The sequence below is a fragment of the Camelina sativa genome, chromosome 2, assembly GCF_030686135.1.
Source record: "Camelina sativa cultivar CO46 ecotype springtype chromosome 2, ASM3068613v1".
Taxonomy (NCBI): Eukaryota; Viridiplantae; Streptophyta; class Magnoliopsida; order Brassicales; family Brassicaceae; genus Camelina; species Camelina sativa.
The window spans coordinates 14,984,468-15,008,692 of NC_141881.1; the positions used below are offsets into that span (position 1 = coordinate 14,984,468).

Consider the following 24,225-nt stretch of genomic DNA (forward strand, 5'->3'; position numbering starts at 1 on the left):
GACTTAGGTGGGGGAGAGGAGCATGTTTGGTGCTAGTTTTGTTCAGGAGACCTCAGAGAAGATTCAGGTTCTAAAGCTGAACATGAAGGAGGCTCATGATAGACAGAGGAGTTATGCGGATAGGAGGAGGAGAGATCTTGAGTTTCAGGTAGGAGACAAAGTGTACCTCAAGATGGCCATGTTGCGGGGTCTGAACAGGTCATTGTCAGAGACTAAGTTGAGTCCGAGGTATATGGGTCCATTCAGAGTGATTGAGCGGGTTGGACCAGTGGCATATAGACTGGAGTTACCTGAGGTGATGCGTGCATTCCATAAGGTTTTCCATGTGTCTATGTCTATGTTGCAAAAGTGTCTCTGTGAGGGTGAGCAGGTGTTGGCTAAGATTCCTGAGGATCTTCAGCCTAACATGACATTGGAGGCGAGACCAATGAGGGTTCTCGAGAAAAGGATCAAGGAACTTCGGAAGAAGAAGATTCCTTTGATGAGAGTCCTATGGGACTGTGATGGTGTTGAGGAGCAGACTTGGGAGCCTGAGGCGAAGATGAAAGCAAGGTTCAAGAAGTGATATGAGAAGCAAGCCGCGACTTGAGCTTGTTTAGCCTGGTTCTATCTGTAATCCGTGGCTGGAGCGGGAATGGAGTATTCCAGTCCATCTCTCTTGTTTACTCGGTCGCTTGGAGTGGTTGGTTGTGCGACTCAGTAACAAGATGAGGTGGTGTTCGAGGTACAAAGTTTCCGTGAGGCAGGGTTTTTGGAGGAAAGTTTCCTGAATTAGGAGGTTCCAAAAATGGAAAGTGCTAAATATGGAAAGTTTTGCGGGAGTTAGAATTGTCCATTTTAGTTGTGGAGAGCCTTGGAGGGCTTCTGTGGCCTTAGTGGCAGACTTTCGAGTCAGTGTGCCCGTGTGTGGCGGTCTTTTTAGACATTGTGTGGCCTTTGTGGCGGGCTGTTTAGCCGTGTGTGGCCTTTGTGGCGGGCTGTTTAGCCATTGTGTGGCCTTTGTGGTGGGCTGTTTAGCCAATTGTTTCGCCTTTGTGGCGGGCTGTTTAGCCAGAGTGCCTGTTTAGGCGGTCCTTCGGGACAGATGGTCTTTGTGACGGTCCTTCGGAACGAGTGGCCTTGGTGGCGGTCCTCTTTCGGACATTTATTTGGCGTTGGTGGCAGTCCTCTTTAGGACATTTGTTTGGCCTTGGTGGCGGTCCTCTTTTGGACATTTTGTTCGGCCTTGGTGGCGGTCCTCTTTAGGACATTTTGTTTGGCCTTAGTGGCAGCCCTTGCGGCATGTATATGATCCTTGTGTGGTCATGAGGTATTCCAGTGAGGGGATATGTGGTTGGTAGGACATTGAGATGTTTTACGCGAGCCACGGGAAGGAAACCTGGATAGGGATAGGACTCAGACGTGTTCAGAATTGTTTACTCGCGGCTCTTGGAGGACTTAGGTTCTCCTAGTACTGCCATATTTAGAGACTTTGTGGCTTGGGAGTATGGTTGGTATATCGACTTTGGATGACGGTCCGGAGGCGCGCTGTAGGGTGACGACCCGAGAGACGAGTTTGGATTTTTCCTTATATTTTATGGCATGCGGGTTTAGGCCCGATGAGGAGCCAACATTTGGCATGCAGACTTAGGTCTGATGAGGAGCCAATAAGAGCTCAAGGTCTAGGCCTATGAGTAAAGTAAAGTCCAAAAGTCGAGAGCAAATGACGCCTGGTATGCATCGGTCGATGCAAGGGTGAGTTTCTGCGTTTTGACTTAAGTCAAACGCTGCATTTTGGGTAAAGGAAACCCTTAACACGATTTTTGGTCTCATTCATGGTGTTGTGGCCGTTTTTGAGAGAGAACGAAAGAGAGAAAAAGTTCCTAAGAAGTTTTGGAGATTTTGCGTGATTGGTGGCATTTCTTGGTGAGATTTGAGGCTTAGAACGTTGTAGGAGCTTCCTAGAGGCGTTTTCTTCTTGTGTTTAGGTTCAGATTCGTCTTGACAAAGGTAAGTGCAGGACCATAGCTTATCTAAGCTAGAGAACTCTTTAATCTGCTTGTGGTGTGATGTTAGACTTGTTAGATTGTCGCTATGGACGTTAGGAAGCTTTCTTGTGGCTTGGGATTGAGTTTTGTGGTTGTAGGAACGAAGATCCGGTGAGAAGCTTCGGAGGAAAACAATGCTCGGCATTGCATCGGTCGATGCACGTTGTGCGTTGGTCGATGCAGATGCGAGGACAGCGCATAAACTCTAGGATTTTCGTGTTATGTCGAGCATGCGTCGGTCGATGCATTGGGAGCATCGGTCGATGCAAGTTAACCGTGTATCGGTCGACGCAGATCTTGCATCGGTCGACGCAACCTCCATTTGGTGTCGGTCGATGCATGTTGGTTCGGTCGATGCAGAGTCCTGGTTTGTTATTTGTTGTTTGTTGATTGTTGTATGATGGTTAGAAATACTCTATTGCTTGTGTGTATAGCCCAGTAGATGGGAGGATTGCCTTACTGAGTGTTTATAAAATACTTATGCATTGCAATATGTGTTTGTGGTGCAGGTAAAGACAAAGTGTGATCATGGAATCAAGGCAATAAAGAGGAGGATGTTCTAGGGACTCGGTTTGATGTTGTCTGGCATTGCTAGGTTGCTAGAGTTGGATCATTAGAACATTGCTAGGTTGCTGGTTCTATGTTTCCTGTCATTTGATTATTGGATATTTATTGGTATTGTTATTCCGCTGTTGGTTGTGATTGTGGTTAGGTGGCTAGTGGGTATGGGACCACTAGTTGTAGTTATTTATTATTTATTTTTTTTTTTTAAATAGGTCGATCTTTTCACCCGAACTCGGTTTTTTTGTTCCGGTTTCGGATTGTATATTTGGATATGGTTTTTTTTATGCTCAGACCTAATATTTAACCTAATAATTTACGAGTTACGATTCTATAATAATTGTAAGCTAATTTTCAACCCCACAATATCTATAACATAAACTATTTTGTTCTCTGCTGCCGCCCAGTATAACAATCTCTTTTGTACTTTTTGTCTTATCTCTTTCCCAACGAAATCAGGTAATACTCCAAATTTTTCTTTTTTTCAGTTACCATTATAGAGAGCATTCAATATTTGGATCTATCAAGCTCTTCTCACTATCTAAAACGAGCATTCAATATATATATATACTTGGATATAGATCTCTCTCTTCCGCATGAAAAAAATATATCGTATATTGTATTATCTTTTTCATGTATTTATTTGTAGTTTTGGTTGTTTGTTCGTTTAATTATGTTAATTATTATACGCATGAAGCCATAAATCTCAACGTGTTATGATTTTTATTATACAAAAAGCATTTCTTTTTTGGTTTTATGTAATTTATTAGTTATATGTTGTTTGTTTGCAGAAATGAATATTCCTGAAGTGGCGTTTGTTGTCTTCGTGCGACTTCCGTTGAAAAGCATTGCAAGATTCAGATCAGTGTGCAAAGAATGGAAAGATTTGATCGATTCAGACTTCTTCCGAGATCACTTCATCTCTCACAACTCATCTTCTTCAATCTCGTGGTCTATCATTCAAATGCAACCTCACAAGCTGACACTTGAAATCGTGGGTCATCATGGATGCAAAACATGGGGACTTGCTCGTTCCCCGGGATCTTTCATCAGCTTGCACCGATGGATTGGTCTTGGTTTACTTAGAAGCTGCCGATGATACTTCTATGTATTATGTTGGAAACCCTTTGTTTAAAGAGTGGTTTCGAGTCCCTCTCCCTCCTTTCCTCTCTTTGAAAGATCTTGAGAGATTACGGCTGCATGAGCGTTTCAAGGACACTGGATTGGTTACGAAAATGCGGAGTGGTATCGTTGTGAGTTCCAAGGTAGTGTTTGTGATGAGTCACGGTCGTACTAAAGTCGGTTTTTCGATTTACTCATCTGACACAGGGAAGTGGGAAAATCGAAATGTTACTTGTCCTCGTCATGATTGCTGGTTTGGCCAACGCAAGGCGATTGCTTTGAATGGGATACTTCCCTGGTTTTCAAGTCTCATCTCTTCTTTTATGGCCTATGATTTCTATGGAGGTAATGTTGATGATGGGTGTCGTATCATATCTTTCCCCGATAGTGAAAAAGATGATGTGTTGCGGCGTTTTAGGAGAACCTTTACAACCTCTGAAGGGTCGATTGTGTATTTCAATGAGTACCGTGAAAATGAAAACCGCACGTTACGGGCTTGGAGGCTGTTTAAGTACACTGATGGTCCTGAGGAGGCGTGGCAGCTCTTATGGGAAGTCAGCTTGGTTTCGATGATCGAGTTGTTAGGTATCGATTATTTCCCGGTGGTGATGCATCCTTTGAAGTCTGAGATCATCTACCTGTGGTGCATGGACAAGAAAGGTATGGTCTTGTTTAACTTGAGGACATTAGCGTTCTGTCTTCACAAGGAAAACGAAGACGATAGCAAGTGTATGGATGGTTGCGTCTTGAGTTTTAACAGGTGTAGGAAGTATATGGAGAACATATGTGGCTTCTTTGTCCCACGGTTTAACAGGGTTCCTAACCCTCTCCTCTTTTCACAGTATGTTCTCCCTCGTTGGTTGCACCGGCTCCCTCGTCCTCCACCTACTTAGTGTGTAGCTATGTTTTGAGTTTATTTGTAATACATTTTTTCATGCATCCACTAGGACAAACATTTGCAGCATTATGTAAGGACGTGAACCTTTCTATTCAATTGAAACAGTGATTTATAGGTGTTTTATATTCTATGTGACACGGGTTTCCTATGTGTCTTTCGATTTAAACATAAAGTTCAAATTTATATTTAATATTGTGGATTCTAATTTTAAAGACAACACTGTGATGAATTGGTTTCGATTAATGTATTAGAATTTGGATGTATTGATAATCCTCTTTCTTTCTCTTAATTAAATTATAGAAATGATATATATACATATATATGTTATGTCTATGCATTATTAAGCAGTGCTAACATGAACCAGTACAACTCTTCAAAGGTAACTGTATATACATGTATATATATGTGTGTCTGTTGAATCGTTACAACAAAGGTTGTATTCTCATAACGTGAGAAACACTACCAAACCAAATACACCCATAAAAAAGATTATTGATCTTCTTCATCAAAGATCAAGTGAAAGCAATAAGGAGTAAGGGAAGGGAAAATAAATTACTGAAGACTTGGATCCATCATCAAGCATAGTATTATTATCACGCTTTGAGTTTTTAAAGATTTCATACTTTGTACTATAGAGAGATCTAGAAGATCACAAGATTAATAACAATATATTTTATATTTATTATTTTAGATATTACAATCATTATAGTTTAGGAAACTCTTGTACTATATAATTCTTTTTTTTTTCAACCAAACATTAATTAAAATAAAACTTCTAGATTGGTTGCCCAAACTGGAGGAGAGTTGTTTACAAAAATCGTTTCCGACAATAACAATCTAGAAGAACGAGCTAAACAATCAGCCTTCACATTGGACGTCCTTGGGATTTTGGAAATGGTGAAAAGAGGCAAGGAGGCACTAAGCACCTGGAACTCATCTAGAAGCGTAGAGAAAGTCGGCCACTCCTCCGGAGCTTGCACCATTGATAATAACTATGCAGAATCCGTCTCGAACCTCTGACAATCAATGCCTCTGGAAAGGATACACTGCATCGCCCATAATAACGCTTCCATCTCTGAATGAAGTGGGGACGCACTGCGACGTTGACATCTTAAACCCAAGACTAAAGTCTTACTCTCACCATCACCACACCACCAACCTAAACCTGAATGTGGTTCCAAAGATTTCCACGAACCATCAACTTGACAACGAATTAACATTTCCGGAATATGCAAAGGTTCCATCGACTCGGCCTTACCCTGACGGCCATTTAGGAGCTCAAACTGTGAGGAGCTCCTAAAGCCATAGGGGCTATCCCTTTTCCATATATAAAATCTAGATTTGAATAGATCGAACCAAAAAAGGGAACTTGTCCATGTGTAATCCATCAAAAACCCTCTCCCACACCTGACGGGAACGAGGACATTCAAAAAAAAGTATGATTAATAGACTCTGCCGCTAGTTCACATCTCTTGCATACCACATCACAATTAACTCCCCAGGAAGCTAATCGCACCGTCACCAGAAGAGAGCCAGATGCAATCTGCCAGAAAAAATGTTTGATTTTAGGTGGTACCGGAAGATCCCAAGCCTGAGCCTTCAGGACATTAAAGTTAGGACCGATTTCAACTTCAGCCTTCATAGCTTGAACTACCTTATAACCCGACTTAACCGAAAATCGACCAGATTGTGTATAATGCCACACCAATCGATCTTGCTTAAAGGATTTGCTAATAGGCAAACTCTTAATAATTTGGATATCCTCCGGATCCATAAATTCCTGAAGGATAGGTAAACGCCACTCTTTAGTCCTTGGATTAATCAAATGATTTACCATTAGATTTGGGTGTAGTTGTCGTCCCCTACCGTTTGTAGGTCGAGGATGCTGATCCGGAATCTAGGGATCACGCCAAACCGAAATGTTAGAGCCTGACCCAACCCCCCATCGGGCACCTTTTTCCACTAAACTTTTTGTTGAAAAAATACTTCTCCACCCAAAGGAGGGTGAGTAAGGTTTTTTCGCCATCAACGGATGTTTGTTCCTGAAATATCGACCTCTAAACACTTGAGCAAACAAAGAATTCGGAAACTGTATTAAACGCTAATACTGTTTAGCCAATAAAGCATCATTGAAGGTCTCCAAATCATGAAATCCCAAACCTCCCTCGGATTTATCTCTACACATTTTATCCCAAGCCACCCAGTGAAGCCCCCGATCTTTCCCATCAGAGCTCCACCAGAAGTTTGAAATTGCACTCGTCAATTTGGTCGTTAAGCCTTGAGGGAGTTTGAAGCAAGACATAACATATGTAGGAAGAGCCAAAGCCTCCGACTTTAGTAATACTTCCTTCCCTCCCTTAGATAACAATTTTGCTGTCCAACCATTCACCCGGTCATTCAACCTATCTCGAACGTAACCAAAGACTTGAACACTTGATCCTCCGAGACTCTCAGGAATTCCCAAATAGGAACCCATACCCCCTTCCTTGAAATTCCAATGACAGATTTTACCCTGTCCTTGACCTCTGAAGTCACCGTTTTACCAAACATAATAGAGGATTTGTCCAAATTGACCTCCTGACCGGATGCTCTACCATAGTTGCCAATGATATTCATGACTGTTGAACATTGTTCTTCATCCGTTTTATAGAAAAACAGACTATCATCCGCGAAAAGCAAATGAGAAATCGGGGGCGAATCACGGGCAATCTTAATACCCGAAATTTTTTCCTCCCACTCTACCTTTTTTATATTAGCTATCAAAACCTCAGTACAAAGAATAAACAAGTAAGGGGACAAAGGATCCCCCTGTCGCAGGCCCCTTTTTGGCAAAATGGAGCCACAGGGTTGACCATTCAGCAGCACTTGAAAGGAAACCAAACTCACACACCACATTATCCAAGAAATCCATCTAGTATCAAAGCCTAACCTAATTAAGACCGCCTTCAAGAAATCCCATTCGAAACGGTCATAGGCCTTGCTCATATCCGTTTTGAAAGCCAAAAATTCTGAAATACACATCCTATTTGTCTGTAAACCATGAAACATCTCTTGAGCCACCATGATATTATCTGTAATTAACCGACCAGAAACAAAAGCCAATTGTGTTTTACAAATAATTGAGGGTAAAATCTTCTTTAATCGGAAACAAAGAATCTTCGAAATGATCTTATTACTAACATTACACAAACTAATAGGCCTGAATTCTGCCATTCTTTTAGGTGTTTCCACCTTTGGGATCAAACAAATATTAGTCTCATTAATTCTGGGATCAAACCTCCCAGATCGAAAGAAATCTCTAACCAGAGCAACCAAATCCCCTTTAAGATGAGGCCAAAACCTCTGAAAGAAAAGGATGTCATCCCGTCCGGTCCTGGAGTTTTCTCCGGATGCATTGCGAATAGAGCCTTCGAACTTCCATCTCTGTGATATCCTTAGTTAAATCACTGTTCATACGCTCTGTAACAAATGGATTGACCGCTTGTACCATCTCTGAAATACCGCACACATCCGATTGTACTATATAATTCTATGTAACCTAAAGATAATAATTATGAGAGTCAATATATTATTTCATAAACACTAAGGTGTTCTCCTCTCATCATATCTCTATCATGGTATCAGAGCAGGTTATGCTTGAGTTTAGATCTAACAATCAAACTCCTTATTAACCCATACCTTGTCTAAGCTATTGAGCTTCTCCATCTGTTTGTCTTTTTTTTTTTTATCACTACTTTCTCACCAAAAAAAGAAAAAAAACAAAAAAAAAAATCATTGACTTTTTCTTCTACGAGACAAGCCTAGCTATCTCACCTCATGATATCACCAACACGAGATCTTCCATCTTCACCACTGGAGACGTTGATGGTGACATGATCTCTCTGAAATCCGGCCAAGTCACAGCCGAGCCGCCTTCCAATGAAGAAAAGCTCCGTTGCCGCTGCTCCAACAAGAACCAGCTCCGCCGCCTCTCCACTCGAAACTCCTCCATATGTGTGCATTTTTGCATCTTTTTGCAGGCCATAGTCGATCCGGTCAAGTCACCATTACTTCTTTAAGCTATATTCTTCTCAACGACTTATCTCGTTCATGATCCAACGTTGATCATAAGTTTCTAAGTCGTTCACGACTTCCTCTAAGCTATTTGCTTCCTCTTGCCTTCACCAAGGCATTTTACGGTATATTCGTCTAATAACATGGTTCAAGCGTAATGCTTCTTCGGTCAAATCAATCTCAAGCCTTCACTCCATGACACCTTGAGCTTGAGGGGGTATAGAGAGATCTAGAAGATCACACGATTAATAACAATATATTCTATATTTATTATTTTAGATATTGCAATCACTATAGTTTATGAAACTCTTGTGCTATATAATTTTATGTAACCTAAAGATAATAATTATGAGAGTCAATATTATTTCCTAAACACTAAGGTGTTCTCCTCTCATCACATCTCTATCATGTACTTATATAGTAACATTACATTACTCAATGTAAAGTATATTCTAAAACAAAACAAAACACAACAAGATCAGAAATACATACTTGGAAAGATGCGGGACCAAGAAACGGAGAATCTGTAAACATCGATTCCCATGTTCTTCATAAGTTGTACATCTTCCTGCTATCACCATAATTTCAATTAATCAAAACCTCATTTATTAACTTGAGGACTAAAGTGTTTAGTCTTCACAATTAAGGAAACTGAAGACGTTTGTAAGTGTATGGATGGTTGAGTCTTGAGTTTTAATAGTTGCAGCGAGTATATGGAGAAGGATGGTCAAGTACACTGATGGTCCTGAGGAGGCGTGGCAACTCTTATGGGAAGTCAGCTTGGTTTCTATGATCGAGTTGTTAGGTACCGATTATTTCTCGGTGGTGAATCTGGTGATGCATCCTTTGAACTCTGATATCATCTACCTGTGGTGCATGGACAAGAAAGGTATGGTCTTGTTTAACTTGAAGACATTAGCGTTTAGTCTTCACAAGGAAAACGAAGACGATAGCCAGTGTATGGATGGTTGCGTCTTGAGTTTTAACAGGGGTAGCGAGTGGAGAACAAATGTGGCTACTTTCTCCTATATGGAAACGAAGACGATAGCGAGTGTGTGGATGGTTGTGTCTTATAATTGCCTTTTAATATTTTTTAAAACTGTTAAAAACAAAACTTTTGTTTTACATTTGGAAGTTTAAAAATGTTTTTTTTTTTAAGTTTTATATTAATTAAAATTAGGTTTTTTTTTCTTTATTTTACTGTTATATAAAACTTTTTTTTATGGTAGGTTTTGAATTTTTACAATTTTATTTTTTAAAGATTTAATAAATTTAGAATTGACATGTGTCAACTGAATGATACAATTAACGTGTGTCATGATCTTGTTAATGGTATTCTGTTTTTTAAGTTTTAATCAAACTTCAAATGTGAATGTTTTACTGTTATGTGATGTAACCAAGTACTAGGCATGTTCTTGTATTAGTAATATACAATTTATTTATCATGCTCGAGCCCTTTGAGATAAATATAATTTACCAAAACAAAATCCTATAAAAAGATCTTTTTATATTGAAGAACTGATATACTATTACAGTATATATAAGATGTAATTTAGATATTTATAAAAGTAGAAATGTTTAAATTGTATAATTCTGATATTTTCTTAATAATATTTATAGAATTAACATTAATTTTGACAAAATTCTCTGAAAAGCCATTGAATTTAAAAACAAAATAAATTTGTTTATTAAACATATATAAAAAAGCTTACTCATGAAAAGTTAAATTTTAATAGTCAGACAAGTTTTTAAAAGCTTTTAATACTATCTCTTTGTAGTCAAACAAACTTATATATATTCAAAAATATATATATTTCCTCCTTTGAAATATTTATATTATATTCTATATAGAAATATATCTTCATAAAATTAATTTCCAGCTTCTTACAATCTTTTTTTAATGAATAAAAAAAAAAGACAAAAGTAAAAAGCCATAGTGAAATGTACTTTATTTTCAGTTACCACAGCGTTTGATATAAAAAAAGATGTATAAACCTAGGGTTAGGCATTCGGGTAATCCGTTCGGGTTTGGGTGTTACCCAATCGGATTCGGGTAAATGGGTTTAGAAAGATAGAATCTATTGGGTATTTTTTGATATATGGATTTGATTTGGTTCGGGTAGTATCAGGTTCGGGTTACAAATTTTAGAACTCGAGTACCCGAAAAATTTATTAAATTAGCTTAACTTTAACTTATGTAACATAATATTTTAGTTATCTTGATTATTCTTTTGATATTTAGGTATAAAACTGATTGAAATATTCAAAATTATAATTATAATTATAAATATTCTGAAGGAGTGTGGCAGTGGTGGTAGAGGACGTAGTGGTCGTGGGGGCCAGGCTGGTCGAGGAGGCCGCGGACGCGGTGGTAAGGGCCGTGGGTCCTTTAAGCCAAACTCCAAGGCCAAATCGACTTGCCATCGATGTGGTATGTCAAACCACTGGGCCAAGCACTGCAGAACTCCCAGACACCTCATTGATGCATATCAAGAATCTCTTAAGAAAAATCCAGAAGCAAACTATGTACACATCGATGATGAAGGAGACTTCGATCATGAGAATGATGATTTGCTAGGATATGAGACTTCCGACTGCCTCAAAGATGTTGAATGAATTTCAAATTTATTTTGGTTTATTTTCTATGCTTTATGATTTAATTTCCTTTTAATGTAATGGATAATTGCTTTGATTTAAATTCAATGGATTTTATTATAAATTGTTCTATTAAAATTCGAAATTCTTGTCCTATTTATAGACATGGCCGAGGACATGAGTGAACTAGTAGTGGATAGTGGCTCCAGCCACACCATACTAAAAGATAAGAGATATTTTATAAATCTTATACTAAAAAGTGCAAATGTTAATACAATTGCGGGTATAGCAAATCTTATAGAAGGCTACGGCCAAGCACACATATTGTTACCTAATGGAACTCATATTGAGTTATGTGATGCTCTATACTCACCCAGCTCTAAGAGAAGCTTATTGAGCTTTAAAGACATAAGGTCAAATGGTTATCATATTGAAACCAAGGGTGAAGGATCTAAAGAGTTCCTCTACATTACAGAAAATGTGAAAGGACAAAAGAAGATCCTAGAGACTATACCTGCCTTAGCCTCTGGTCTATACCATGCTAAGATTAACATGATAGAAGCCAATTTGGCTAAGCACAAAATATACAAAGAAAGTTTCACTTTATGGCATGACCGGCTTGGCCATCCGGGAACTAACATGATGCGTAAATTGATAAAGAGTTCAAAAGGGCACAACCTTAAAGAAAGAAAAGTTCTCCCTAAGAATCTCACATGTGTGGCATGTGCACAAGGAAAACTTATTGTAAGACCATAACCAGTAAAAGTCACAAGAGAGACTTTGCATTTTCTGGAAAGGATACAAGGTGACATATGTGGGCCAATACACCCACCTAGTGGGACATTTCGATATTTCATGGTGATGATAGATGCATCAACCAGATGGTCCCACGTATGCTTGTTATCCACGAGAAACTTAGCATTTGCTAAGCTCTTAGCTCAAATCATTCGATTAAGAGCACATTTTCCAGACTTTCCACTTAAGACTATACGTCTAGATAATGCTGGTGAATTTACATCCCAAGCGTTTAATGATTACTGTATGTCCATGGGGGTGAGTGTGGAACATCCTGTGGCACATGTACATACACAAAACGGATTAGCTGAATCCTTCATTAAACGAATACAATTGATAGCTCGACCATTATTAATGCGATCGAAGCTTCCTGTGTCGGCTTGGGGACACGCAGTCTTACATGCAGCAGAACTCATACGCATCAGGCCATCTAGTGAACACAAATATTCCACATCCCAACTCCTATCGGGTCAAGAGCCAGACTTATCCCATCTTAAGACATTTGGTTGTGCCGTTTATATACCAATTGCTCCACCACAGAGAACAAAGATGGGACCACAAAGGAGAATGGGAATATATGTGGGGTATGAGTCTCCCACCATAATAAGGTATCTTGAGCCACTGACAGGAGACCTGTTTAAGGCCAGATACGCGGACTGTCAATTTATTGAGTCCGAATTCCCTATGCTAGGTGGGGAGACCAGCAAGCTGGGCAAAGAACTGACATGGAATCAAACATCCTTAGAATGGCAAGATCCTCGAACTATAGCATGTGATGCAAAAGTTCAGAAGATTATACATCTTCAACAGCTAGCTAACCAATTGCCAGATTCCTTTGCTGACCCAAAGAGAGTTACAAAATCGTACATACCAGCTTGCAATGCACCAGTACGTATTGATGTTAACAAGGAACACAATAATCAAGTTGCTACAGAGTCTATGCCACGTTTGAAATGGGGTAGACCATTAGGTTCCAAAGATAAGAATCCTCGGAAAACAAAGAGTGCAAAACAGACCGAGGCTAAGGGAATTACAGAAAAGCCAGACGTTGTCACAGAAACTCCTACGGCACCTGATGAGGCTCAGGACGCTGAACCTCAAGAGCCTGAAGGAGTTGACAACAATAAGATCTCAATAAACTATATTATGTCTGGAATACAATGGAATCGAAAAGATGTTGACATTGATGATATATTTGCATACAAGGTAGCACTTGACATAAATGAGGATCATGAGCCCACATCTATACTAGAGTGTACACAAAGCAAAGATTGGCTTAAATGGAAAGAAGCCATTGATGTGGAGCTAAACTCTTTAAAGAAGAGAAGTGTGTTTGGTCCGACCTTAAGGATAACACCAGAAATTAAACCAGTTGGACACAAATGGGTCTTTGTAAGAAAGAGAAATGAGAAAAACGAGATTGTCAGATACAAGGCAAGGCTCGTAGCACAAGGATTCTCTCAAAGACCTGGAATAGATTATGAGGAGACCTACTCCCCTGTGATGGATGCAACGACTTTTAGATATCTAATAAGTCTGGCCATAAGAGAAAGATTAGATCTGCGGTTAATGGATGTTGTAACTGCATATCTATACGGTCCACTGGATAATAAAATTTACATGAGATTACCAGAGGGTATAGAACTCAAAGATAAGAAGGGTTCTAGAGACCAGTACTGCATAAGGCTAGACAAATCGCTTTATGGACTGAGACAGAGTGGTCGAATGTGGTATAACCGGCTAAGTGAATATTTGGCCAAGGAAGGTTATAGGAATGACCCGATCAGTCCATGTATATTCATAAAGAAATTCGCGAATAAGGGATTTGTGATAATAGCAGTATATGTGGATGATTTAAACATCCTTGGAACCTCTGGGGAAATCACCCAAACAGTAGAATATCTCAAAAGAGAGTTTGAGATGAAAGACCTAGGCAAAACAAAATTCTGTTTGGGGTTGCAGCTTGAGTACATAAACAATGGGATCCTTGTGCACCAAAAGGCATACACAGAAAAGGTACTCAAGAGATTTAATATGGAGCAAGCTCACTCATTGACTAGCCCAATGGTTGTGAGAAGTGTGGAAGTGGATAAAGACCCATTTGCTCCTAAGAAGGACAATGAAGAAATTCTTGGTCCTGAAATGCCTTACCTCAGTGCTATAGGAGCATTAATGTTCTTGGCTAGCCACACTAGACCTGACATATGCTTCACAGTAAACCTTCTGGCAAGATACAGTTCTTGTCCGACCATAAGGCACTGGAATGGTATAAAACATGTTCTGTGTTACCTACAGGGAACGACAGACTTTGGTTTATTTTACACTAACCATAACAAAGAAGGTTTAGTTGGTTTTGCTGATGCAGGTTATCTGTCCGATCCACATAATGGAAAGTCACAAACAGGTTATGTGTTTACACACGGTGGTACAGCGATCTCTTGGCGTTCTATGAAGCAGACTCTAGTAGCCACATCCTCAAATCACGCGGAGATCCTAGCCATGCATGAAGCCAGCCGTGAGTGTGTTTGGTTGCGGTCAATGACTCAGCACATTCGGACAGACAGTGGCATGGACACAGACAAATCAGCAACGGTTATCTATGAAGACAATACAGCCTGCATCGCACAACTCAAGGAAGGTTACATCAAGGGAGATCGGACAAAGCACATCCTGCCGAAGTTCTTCTACACACATGAACTACAAAAGGCCGGAGAAGTTCAAGTGGTACAAGTTCAGTCATGTGACAACTCAGCCGATCTCTTCACCAAGGCATTACCGACAACAACATTCAAGAAGCTCACGCACCAGATTGGAATGCGGAGGCTTAAGGACTTGGAGTGATGTTTGGAACAGGGGGAGCAATGTGTGCTGTACTCTTTTTCCTTCACTAAGGTTTTGTCCCAATGGGTTTTCCTGGTAAGGTTTTAATGTCCCAACGGTCATATCGTCCAAGGGGGAGTGTTGTAAAACACTTAGTAGACTCCATCAACCGGCCCATTATCCAGTCCGTCTATACTCAGCCTATCGGCCATACTTGGTCCGCGCGCATTAGGCCCATTAGCCGAAGCCCGTCGGCGATCCTTAGTCCTATGTCGGTTTAGCTTGAGTCCTTGTAATCCCTATATATACTTGTTGTAACCTTAATTCCTATCAATAAGAACCTAAGAGATTTACTCCATAAACTCTCTAATTTACAACAGGATACGGTTTTATGTCCAGGTCTAATATTAAACCTAATGATTTCCGACTTATGATTCAATAAATAATTGTAAGCTAATTTTCTTTTAAACCCACAATATCGATAACATAAGCTGTTTTGTTTTCTGCTGCCGCCCAGTAAACAGCCTCTTTTGTACTTTTTCTCTTCTCTCTTTCCCAACAAAATCAGGTAAGACCAAATTTTTCCTTTTTTTCAGTTACTATTATAGCGAGCATTCAATATTTGGATCTATCAAACTCTTCTCACTATCTAAAACGAGCATTCAATGTATATATACTTGGATACAGATCTCTCTCTCTTCCGCATGAAAAATATATATTGTATATTGTATTATCTTTTTTTTCATGTATTTATTTTTTGTTAGGGTTATTTGTTCGTTTAATTATGTTAATTATTATACACATGAAGCCATAAATCTCAACGTGTTTCGATTTTCATTATACAAAAAGCATTTTTTTTTATAACTGTTAATTATATTACCAAAAGGAACTTGAGATTTACACAAGTTTATATATATAATGACAGTCCAAAAAAAAAAAAGCTGATCGTTATAGGAGACAAACGGCTTCAGGAAATGGAGATTAGATTACATATCCGAGTAATAAGAGTCAATATAAATGGGCAAGCCATTTGAGAAGTAGCCCTTTTCCTTGTTTGCTGTGCTGATGAGCTAGTAGAATGTCCCTGATTGTTCTGTCAAGAACTCGAAACAGAGAATCAGGGATAGAGAGAACACCACCGTGAGAGCGAGTGTTGCGTTCCTTCCAGATGAGATAGATAGTTGCTTGGGTGACCAGTTTCTTGAGCATGGACGACAAACCAGCTGTATTACCAATAAGCCAGCTGATCAGAGTTTGCCAGGAGGAGAAGATGAGGTTTGGTTGACCAAGGCGCGTGAGAACAAGACCCCATAGTTGGAGAGAGTAGTCACAATGCAGGAACAGATGCTCCTTATTCTCTATTTCCTTAGAGCATAAAACACAGGCAGCGTCTATATTGATTTCCCAACTGAGAAGTCTCGACTGCACTGGGAGGCTATCATGATTCGCAACCCAGAACGTGAAGGAGTGCTTTGGAATAGCCCTCTTAAACCAGATTGCCTTTCTCCATTCCTTGATCCCCGATGAAGGTCTCACAACTTCCCAGGTTGTCTTAGTGCTAAAGAACTCTTTTCGCTGCCCTTCTGGTCCCCAGGAGTAACAATCAGCACCTGCAGATTCATGGGGAGGATCCACCATGAGGAGAGCGTTGTGGAATGATAAGAGCAGAGCATTTCTGGTCATGTGGGATGGAAGTTTCCAATCTTGAGGACCAGTTCCTTGAGCAACAGTCGCTTCCCATTGGATACCCATTAGTCTCGGTCCATCCTTGCCAATGACATCAAACAGAGGTCCCAGACAAGACCGGTTATCAAACCAGTAGCTCGCAGTGTTCCCATCACCTATAGTACATCCCAATAAAGGTTTGGCCATCGGCTTCAAGGCATTGAAAGATTTCAACATCCAAGAAGCCCCTGTATTCACTTGAGCAGTCCAGAAGTTGTTGCTTTTTAGCATGTGCTTCTTCATCCATGCAACCCAGATAGAACCGCTGTTCTAAAACAATAGCCAAACCAGTTTGAGGTTAAGCGCTTTGTTCCAAACCGAGAAATTTCTGAGACCAAGCCCTCCTTCCTTTTTAGGTAGGCAGATATCTTTCCAGGAGACTTTTGCTGTGGCCCGTTTTTCCATGTTTCCAGACCAAAGGAATGAGTTACACATGGATTCAATGGCTCTAAGAAAACCTTTAGGAAGAGCAAAGGCAGAAGACCAGAAGTTCACAGAGCTGTAAATCACTGCTGAGATAAGTTGAAGCCTGCCCGCAAAAGAGAGCACTTTAGTGGACCAAGAGGCGAATTGAGCCTTGATATTGTCCAGAAGAGGTGAATAATCAGCTTTCCTGGGCTTGCGATGAAGGAGAGGCAGCCCAAGATACCGCACAGGAAAGGATCCAATGTGGAAGCCCGAGAGTGCTAGATGGTCCCGATCCTCTGGAGGAATTCCTGCTACAAAGAGCATGGATTTGTCACGATTCATGCTCAGACATGAGAGTGACTTGAACTCATCCAGTAGACAGGCAATCTCTTGAAGGGAATTACTTCCTCCATGAAAGAACACCATAAGATCATCAGCAAAAGCGAGATGGGAGACGATGGGGTCCTTGCCCAGGGGATGATACCCTATTCGTCCCGAAGCAAAGCTCTGGCTGATGAGATTGGAAAGAGCTTCCGTGGCTATAAAAAACAGGGTGGGAGAGAGAGGGTCCCCCTGCCTTAGTCCTCTTCCACCTTTGAAATAGCCGCATAACTCTCCATTGATGTTGACCGAGAAGGAGGTGGTGGTGACACACTGTTCCACCCAATTTATGAATTTAGGGGGAAACTGAGCAATCTCGAGAATCTTTAGGATAAAGTCCCAATGAACACAATCAAACGCATTCCTCAGGTCTACCTTCAATAGAGCACGTGGTGAGACATTACTCCTCCCAAAACCTTGGACCATCTTAGAAGCTAACAGAACATTTTCAACGAGAAGTCTGCCTTTGACAAACGCTGACTGAGAGTTGGAGATCATCATGGGAAGACTATCCTCCATTCGACAAGCTAAGATCTTGGAAATCACCTTATAGATGACATTGCAGCACGAGATGGGTCTGAAGTTAGTTACCATGTCTGCACCTATTTCCTTAGGAATCAGAATCAGCGCCGTCGCATTGATTTGCTTGAGCAGGTTACCATGACGAAAGAACTCTTGGACTGCTGCAGTAAGATCAGCCCTAATGATATCCCAAGAAGTTCTATAGAATTCAACCCGTATAACCATCCGGACAAGGAGTCTTGTTGGCAGGCATGGAGAAAAATTATCTCTCTATCTCGGAGTCAGTGATTTCAGCAATTAGGAGATCCTGAAGATTCTCCGTCAGTCTGAAAGGCATAAGCTCCCTTGTTCGATCAATCTCAGCTGAGGTAAGAGTTGCAGGATGACCTCCAATCGCATGCCACTAAGATTGGTGTGACTAGTCCCCCAATAGAGATCTCTCCGCCTCCTTCTCTACTTTTCACAGCCCAAGATTTCAAGTACAGAAATTGATCGAGTAGCACGAACAACATACTAGTATCAGCTATGTCTCCTACTAGCGGTGTTCCATCCCTAGCACTATCCAAAACTCCACACAATGCAATATCCAACAACAGAAGCTCATGGTTGTTCACATTCCCAGTCACTTTTCTAGCAAAAAGAGTGCATGCGAGGGACTTGTGAAAATACCTCAAAACAGGGCTCCTTATTTGAGCAGATTTGGAGCTCATGGACTTGTAGGGGTGCTTATCTCCTATTGTCAGCCATAGGGACCTCATCTCTTCCTTGCTGACCTCCATACCTTCCCCACTACCAGCTTTGAAGCCATACAGCGTCTCCATCTCTTTGAAAGTCAGGCGGTATTCCGTGTTCCGAACGGAGAAGATGATGAACCTGATCCCCCCATCGGGTAGTAGGGTCGGGTGGACCTCAAAATAGTGCAGCTTCAGGGTTGAAAGGAAGTGGACCGTCTCCTCCTCATAAGCTTCTAGATGGGATCATATCATATTGCCCAGGTGGCACATATCGAACAGAAATTCAACATCTCTAGCGATGTCCAATTGCTTCTTGGTCTCACGGTGAGGGTATCAGGTACCAACAAACCTCATCTTTCGGAAGACTTTGAACAATCTCGCCGGAGTGTCGACTTCCTTTTGCTTTAGCCTCCGCGAGGCTTGGCGGGTTCACTCTCTATGCTCCTCTTCTCTTTCTCTTTCCTCCTCCTCAGCGTGTTGATATTCTTCAACCACTGCTCTCTGAACCACCTTCTCAGCCTTCTCCGAAGCCGGTCTTTTCCCCCTTGCAATTGCGGCTCTACTCCTTGATCGAGAGGTTTGGATCTCCCCTTGTTCTTCCCCTCCAGCATCAGAATCGACCTCCATAGGGTTGGTGAGCGTCTTTTCGAACGTAGACAGGTCCCTACGTCGAGGAGAACAGCGGACAGCACTCGCCATTGGACTCGGTGAGCGAACTTGGGGGCTTACTCGATCGGTTACTCGAGCATCAGGTTGGGTGGTGGATCAAGTTGTGCATCGGGTTGGGGAGGCTAAACGTCCATCCAACGGTTGGGAATGTGGAACATTTCCTCTTCCTTGGGGTTGTTGAACTTCAGCGGCGTCTCCTACGGTTGTAGCAGCGGCAGAGGTGGATCTTCTTCCCTTCCTTTGGTAGGTTCTAGAGGTTGGCTCCATGTCGAGTCCTGGAGAAGAAAAAGAAAAGCTAGTTCTTGGGATTAATAGGGTTAGTCTCCAAAGAAAATCGAGTAAGACTTTAGGTTGAGAGAGAATAGAAACTATGAAACACAAAAACTTTAGGGTTGAGAGAAACTTATCGGTGATGCTTGGGGAGAGAAAGTCGAGACCCTTAAATAGGCTAGGGTTTGGTTGGTGGTCCCCCAATAGAGATCTCTCCGCCTCCTTCTCTACTTTTCACAGCCCAAGATTTCAAGTACAGAAATTGATCGAGTAGCACGAACAACATACTAGTATCAGCTATGTCTCCTACTAGCGGTGTTCCATCCCTAGCACTATCCAAAACTCCACACAATGCAATATCCAACAACAGAAGCTCATGGTTGTTCACATTCCCAGTCACTTTTCTAGCAAAAAGAGTGCATGCGAGGGACTTGTGAAAATACCTCAAAACAGGGCTCCTTATTTGAGCAGATTTGGAGCTCGTGGACTTGTAGGGGTGCTTATCTCCTATTGTCAGCCATAGGGACCTCATCTCTTCCTTGCTGACCTCCATACCTTCCCCACTACCAGCTTTGAAGCCATACAGCGTCTCCATCTCTTTGAAAGTCAGGCGGTATTCCGTGTTCCGAACGGAGAAGATGATGAACCTGATCCCCCCATCGGGTAGTAGGGTCGGGTGGACCTCAAAATAGTGCAGCTTCAGGGTTGAAAGGAAGTGGACCGTCTCCTCCTCATAAGCTTCTAGATGGGATCATATCATATTGCCCAGGTGGCACATATCGAACAGAAATTCAACATCTCTAGCGATGTCCAATTGCTTCTTGGTCTCACGGTGAGGGTATCAGGTACCAACAAACCTCATCTTTCGGAAGACTTTGAACAATCTCGCCGGAGTGTCGACTTCCTTTTGCTTTAGCCTCCGCGAGGCTTGGCGGGTTCACTCTCTATGCTCCTCTTCTCTTTCTCTTTCCTCCTCCTCAGCGTGTTGATATTCTTCAACCACTGCTCTCTGAACCACCTTCTCAGCCTTCTCCGAAGCCGGTCTTTTCCCCCTTGCAATTGCGGCTCTACTCCTTGATCGAGAGGTTTGGATCTCCCCTTGTTCTTCCCCTCCAGCATCAGAATCGACCTCCATAGGGTTGGTGAGCGTCTTTTCGAACGTAGACAGGTCCCTACGTCGAGGAGAACAGCGGACAGCACTCGCCATTGGACTCGGTGAGCGAACTTGGGGGCTTACTCGATCGGTTACTCGAGCATCAGGTTGGGTGGTGGATCAAGTTGTGCATCGGGTTGGGGAGGCTAAACGTCCATCCAACGGTTGGGAATGTGGAACATTTCCTCTTCCTTGGGGTTGTTGAACTTCAGCGGCGTCTCCTACGGTTGTAGCAGCGGCAGAGGTGGATCTTCTTCCCTTCCTTTGGTAGGTTCTAGAGGTTGGCTCCATGTCGAGTCCTGGAGAAGAAAAAGAAAAGCTAGTTCTTGGGATTAATAGGGTTAGTCTCCAAAGAAAATCGAGTAAGACTTTAGGTTGAGAGAGAATAGAAACTATGAAACACAAAAACTTTAGGGTTGAGAGAAACTTATCGGTGATGCTTGGGGAGAGAAAGTCGAGACCCTTAAATAGGCTAGGGTTTGGTTGGTGGGCTTTGCCGATAGTGGACTTGGCTTGTGGAATTCGGACTCCACTCGCTACCCGAGCAGAGACACGATCAGGCGCGACGAGTATGGTGTCGGGTTGACCCTCGGGTTTACTAATTCCCTCTTCCCAATTTTCCATTTTTTTCTTTTTTTTTTTATGAAATTGCAAAAATAGAAAAATTAAATAAAAGTAAATAAAGCAAACAGACTAAAATTAAAAGATACCTTTGGGACTTCCTCCCAAGTGAGCTTGTTTAGAGTCACTAAGCTTGACTCTTCATGCTCCTTAAGCATGGGATCCATGTGGAAGAGATTCTGGAATCCTCTCCACTGAAGTAGGCTGGTCCAAAAGATCTACCAGATTTTGTCCAGGTTCCATGGCAAATGTGGTGTTGACCTCTTCAAGATGTAGCATTTTTCTTTGTTTGGTCCTGGTGGAAAAAGCTTGACCATCTATGGTTGGCCTCTTAACCCCTTTCTTCATATCAAACTCCATCTTGAAGTGCTCACCATGTTCTATCCTAATCTTGCCTCGTTTCACTTCGATCACTGCACCAACTGTTGCCAAAAATGGTCTTCCTAGAATCAGTGGATCATCCGGTTTCATATCCATATCCAGGATCATGAAGTCGGTAGGCACTTCCAGTCTCCCAATCCTTAGAGGCAGATTTTCTAAAATTCCAATCGGATGTCTTACTGTTCTATCAGAACCAGATACTGCTTACTTGGTTTGAAGTCGGTGAATCCCAGCTTGTTAGCAATTGAAAGCGGCATAATGCTGACCGAAGCTCCAAGATCACACTAGCAGCTCTTGAAAATATGAAATCCTATTGAACACGGCAATGTGAAAGAGCCAGGATCTTCAAGTATTTCCTCAATTCTTACCTCAGGATCCAAACAAATTCAACTTCTCAGACTTTCAAATCTGATTTCCTTGACAGCCTCCTTAACCTCATCCTCCAATCTAGCTGCTTCCTTTGCAGCTTCCTGCTAAAGCTTATGTGGGGGCAAAAGCTTAGGTGCTGGAGCTTTGCGCTTAGCCATTTGCTCTGCAAGCACCTCCAACTGGATGTCAAGTACAGCATTGAACCTTTCCTCCAACTCCCATCCTACCAGTGCATGTGGTTGAGGTTGATCTCCTTTCTCAACATCTACTCGATGCATCATCCGATCAACACCATCGTGTACGTCATCGGGTTCCACTTCGGGTTGTTCGTCAGTTTGTGATTCTCGAACCAGTGCTCGATGATCAACTCGATCAGTCTCTTCGGGTGAAGGCTCGGGTTCATACTCGGATATATAGTATTTGGCCTCATTCTTCATTGAGTCATCCACATCCTCCCCATCGTGATCATCACTGTCCCCAGTGAGGTAGTCCTCATAGTCATCATCCAGGAAAATGGCTTGAGCAGTCGCATAATCCTTGGGGTTTTGAACAGCTTTACCCGGCAGTTGATTGATCTTTGGTGCGGGTTGGTTGTTGTGGTGGCCTTCCAGGTATCGAACCTTTGTGTTGAGTGATTCGTACTTGGCATTGAGGTCATTGTATCCTGAGTCGATCTTGTTGCTCATTTCTGCGAACCGTTTCACGATGTCCATAGAAGCTGTAGCCTATTGCTGAATCATTTGCTGAATAAGACCTCATAACTCGGCTTCTTGTGACTGGTTCGGTGGACCTTGGTGTTGTTGGAACCCTGGTGGTTGGTTGTAGAACCCTTGGTATTGTTGCTTAGGCGCATAGCCTTGGTTGTACTGGACAAAATGCTTCTGTTGGGTTTGGTTCCCTTGAACTGCAGATGGGTAGGTTTGGTCTTGAGGATTCACAACATTCAGGTTCCGATAAGACAGATTCGGATTCGGCTTGGAGTTGTTGTACCCTATGTTGTACCCTCCTTGGTTGTTGATGTAGTTAACATCCTCTAGCTGCATAGTCTCCCCATCTTGTTGTTGAAACTGCTCTTCCTCTGATATAGCATGGGCATGCTTCTGCTGGTTGAGGAGCTGATCGAGCTTGTCATTGAGGGCTTTCATGTCTCTCTTGTACTTGGCATCTTCCTCTCCATTAGATTGCACAGAGCGATCATAATCCTCATTGTAGTTGCCATCAGATTGAGCCAAGTTCTCAACTAGGTCCCAACCTTCATCAACATCCTTGTTGAGGAAGTTACCATTGCTTGCGGTGTCCAGCAACATCCGTATCTTGGGTAATACTCCTCGGTATAGTGTGCTCAGCAATGAAGCATTACTGAATCCGTGATGTGGACATCGAGTTGTGTACCCCTTGAAACGTTCCCAAGCTTCATTGAACGTTTCGTTGTTCTTCTGTACGAAGCTGGAAATTTCATTTCGCAGCCTTGCGGTTCTGGAGTTGGAGAAGAATTTGGCTAGGAATGCTTTCTTGCACGCTTCCCAAGTGGTGATGGACTCCTTAGGGAGCGATTTCTCCCAGATGTGTGCTTTATCTCCCAAAAAGAATGGGAAAAGCCTGAGCTTGAATCCATCTTCACTGACTCCATTTATCTTAGTTAGGCTACAGAGCCTATCAAATTCATCCAGATGATCCAATCGGTCCTCCATTGGCATTCCATGAAACTTGTTGCTCTGTATCATCTGGATGAGACTACTCTTGATCTCAAAATTGTTGTTCTGCACAGCTGGTGGCACAATGCCATTCCTCTGAGTGTGAGTAGTCGGAGCATCTCCTGCTCCTATGTTGGTCCTTGCTTGAGGAGCTGGTGGACCGTTCTGATTATTCATCGTCTCCTCAATGGTTGCTAGTTCCGGTTGAACTTGTTGTTGTCTGAGTAGCCGAGGTCTGTCGATGTTGTCGATGAAAGAATTCAGGTTCTGGCTACCTCTGGATTGTGTTTGCATGCACAAGCAAGTATCCGAGTGTGTACACGAGGATCAACTCGATCCAGGTGATCGAGTGACGGGTCGAATGGGTGCTCGGGTTGTACCTGAGATTCAAAACAAACAAAGATGAAAGCAAACAAGTCAGTATCTG

At 41.9% G+C, this 24,225-nt stretch overlaps 2 protein-coding genes, 1 non-coding gene and 1 pseudogene across 3 annotated transcripts; 2 read left to right on the forward strand and 2 right to left on the reverse strand.

Annotated features, from left to right (window-relative positions):
• Positions 1–3,381: 3,381 nt before the first annotated feature.
• On the forward strand, positions 3,382–4,732 carry LOC104748698 (putative F-box protein At3g23950 pseudogene; annotated as a pseudogene).
• Positions 4,733–5,600: 868 nt separating this feature from the next.
• LOC147948637 (uncharacterized) lies at positions 5,601–6,250 on the reverse strand. Its single transcript, XM_087467921.1, has 2 exons — positions 6,060–6,250; positions 5,601–6,015 (listed from the first exon to the last, which is right to left on the reverse strand). The coding sequence occupies exons 1-2, from the start codon at positions 6,248–6,250 to the stop codon at positions 5,601–5,603; spliced, it is 606 nt and encodes a 201-aa protein (XP_087324047.1).
• A 9,629-nt stretch (positions 6,251–15,879) lies between these two features.
• LOC147948638 (uncharacterized) lies at positions 15,880–16,839 on the reverse strand. The gene has a single exon (XM_087467924.1). It carries the CDS (start codon positions 16,837–16,839, stop codon positions 15,880–15,882), a length of 960 nt encoding a protein of 319 aa, XP_087324050.1.
• Positions 16,840–23,466: 6,627 nt separating this feature from the next.
• On the forward strand, positions 23,467–23,573 carry LOC147948639 (small nucleolar RNA R71). The gene has a single exon (XR_015586110.1). It is a non-coding gene; the product is annotated as a small nucleolar RNA R71 (small nucleolar RNA).
• The last annotated feature ends 652 nt before the right edge of the window (positions 23,574–24,225 follow it).